Source organism: Brassica oleracea, chromosome C7, assembly GCF_000695525.1.
Source record: "Brassica oleracea var. oleracea cultivar TO1000 chromosome C7, BOL, whole genome shotgun sequence".
NCBI lineage: Eukaryota > Viridiplantae > Streptophyta > Magnoliopsida > Brassicales > Brassicaceae > Brassica > Brassica oleracea.
In genome coordinates this window covers 46,931,296-46,933,083 of record NC_027754.1, presented here as the reverse complement: position 1 = coordinate 46,933,083, position 1,788 = coordinate 46,931,296, and the positions used below count along the sequence as shown (strand labels likewise).

At 39.7% G+C, this 1,788-nt stretch overlaps 1 protein-coding gene across 1 annotated transcript; it reads left to right on the top strand.

Moving 5' to 3' along the window:
- The first annotated feature begins 407 nt into the window (after window positions 1–407).
- On the top strand, window positions 408–1,297 carry LOC106305306 (zinc finger protein ZAT3-like). The gene has a single exon (XM_013741686.1). The coding sequence runs from the start codon at window positions 425–427 to the stop codon at window positions 1,295–1,297; it is 873 nt and encodes a 290-aa protein (XP_013597140.1). The 5' UTR covers window positions 408–424.
- The last annotated feature ends 491 nt before the right edge of the window (window positions 1,298–1,788 follow it).

The following is a 1,788-nucleotide window of genomic DNA, read 5'->3' as shown; positions in this document are numbered from 1 at the left end:
ACTAACTAATCACAGTAATCACTAACCTAGAGAAAAGCCAAACCCAACCGGAGAGAACTGAGTTCCGGTTCAATTATTGCTAAGAATGTAAATATAAACCAAACTAAACCCATGACAAAAAAAACAAACTAAACCAGCAAATCAAACCAAGTTTTAGAAGGCCCATAAAGTTGGCCCAACAAACAAAACACTCGACAACGTGGTTTCAAACTGCAAAGGTGATAAGTCTTCCCTTACAAAGTAAACCGCTCTGTTCCTCAACTGAAGTTAACTGTCTCCCTGTCCCTCCATAACTTCCTCCCCACGTAACCGTCTCCTTCTTCTTCTTCTTCTTCTTCCTCCTCGTCTACTTAAGCCACCCTTTCTCCAACTTTCATCCTTTTTTCTCTTTTCTTTCATCACTTAATTTCTCTACGTGATCACAATGACCACCAACAATTCCGATTCTGATCCCAATTTTCACACTCCACTTAACCCTACTTCCAACGCAATCATCCCTTTCTACCGTACTCCAAATCTCCAACTTGCTTTATCTCCAAGTTACGACCAGAGCCCTAGAAAGAAACGCACCAAAACGGTTGCATTACCCTCTACTTCTTCACCAAAACCAAAACCAAAATACCCTAGAAAGCCAGACCCAAATGCCCCCAAAATCACACGTCCATGTACCGAATGTGGCAAAACGTTTTGGTCATGGAAAGCTCTCTTTGGTCACATGAGATGTCACCCTGAGCGTCAATGGCGTGGCATCAACCCTCCTCCTAACCACCGTGGCCCCACCCAGGCTTCATTTTCAAACCAGAACCAGAGATCACCAAATTGGGTCTCCCTTATGACCGAGGAAGATCATGAAGTCGCTTCTTATCTCTTAATGCTGGCTAATTCCATGCCGTCATCATCAAGCTGTGGTGAGCGGTTCGAGTGTGGAGGTTGCAAGAAAGTGTTTGGATCACATCAGGCTTTAGGAGGACATAGAGCTAGTCACAAGAACGTTAAAGGATGCTTCGCTATCACGAACGTGGCTGATGATCCTATGACGGTTACTACTACTACTCCTAGTGATCAAGATCATCAGGGTAAGATCGTTACGTTTACGGGGAATCATAAGTGTAATGTATGTTTTAGAGTGTTCTCTAGTGGCCAGGCTTTAGGAGGTCACATGAGATGTCACTGGGAGAAAGAAGAGGAGACTATGGTCGGTGGTGCGTTCGATCTGAATGTTCCTGCAACAATACATGATATTTCGTCTACTTCGGACACAGCAGGGTGTTCATTAGATCTTAGGTTAGGGCTTTAATTAGTAGAATGTAATTTTAGTTACATGTTGGATGTTGGCTTCTAGTATATATATATATATATAGGATAATGTTGTTAATGTTGTGATTTGATGATCTGGATAATGTATGTCGCTAGGATATTGGTGTGTTTTGTGTATTCTCATATATATATGCTTAATAATGAATGTGTTCAATACTTCAATTCCGGTTTTCAGTGTATTAATTTGAAAACCAATTACTACAGTACAACAGGAAAAATTACAAGAAAAATATAGTACAACGCAAAATAAATAAATAAAATCTTAATTAACAAAAGAATACTTTAAGAAGCTGAAAATCGTTATAAGCTGGGATCTTTTTTGTATTCATCACAAAACTTATATGGAGTAAAAAACTGGATAATCCAAGCTGTAAAAGAAGCTCTCAAAAGTATAGGCGTATATCCAACCAATAGTAACATAGAGTTCTTTCAGAAGCACTTTGAGCCGTTTTGATAAAATTAAACCTAGCT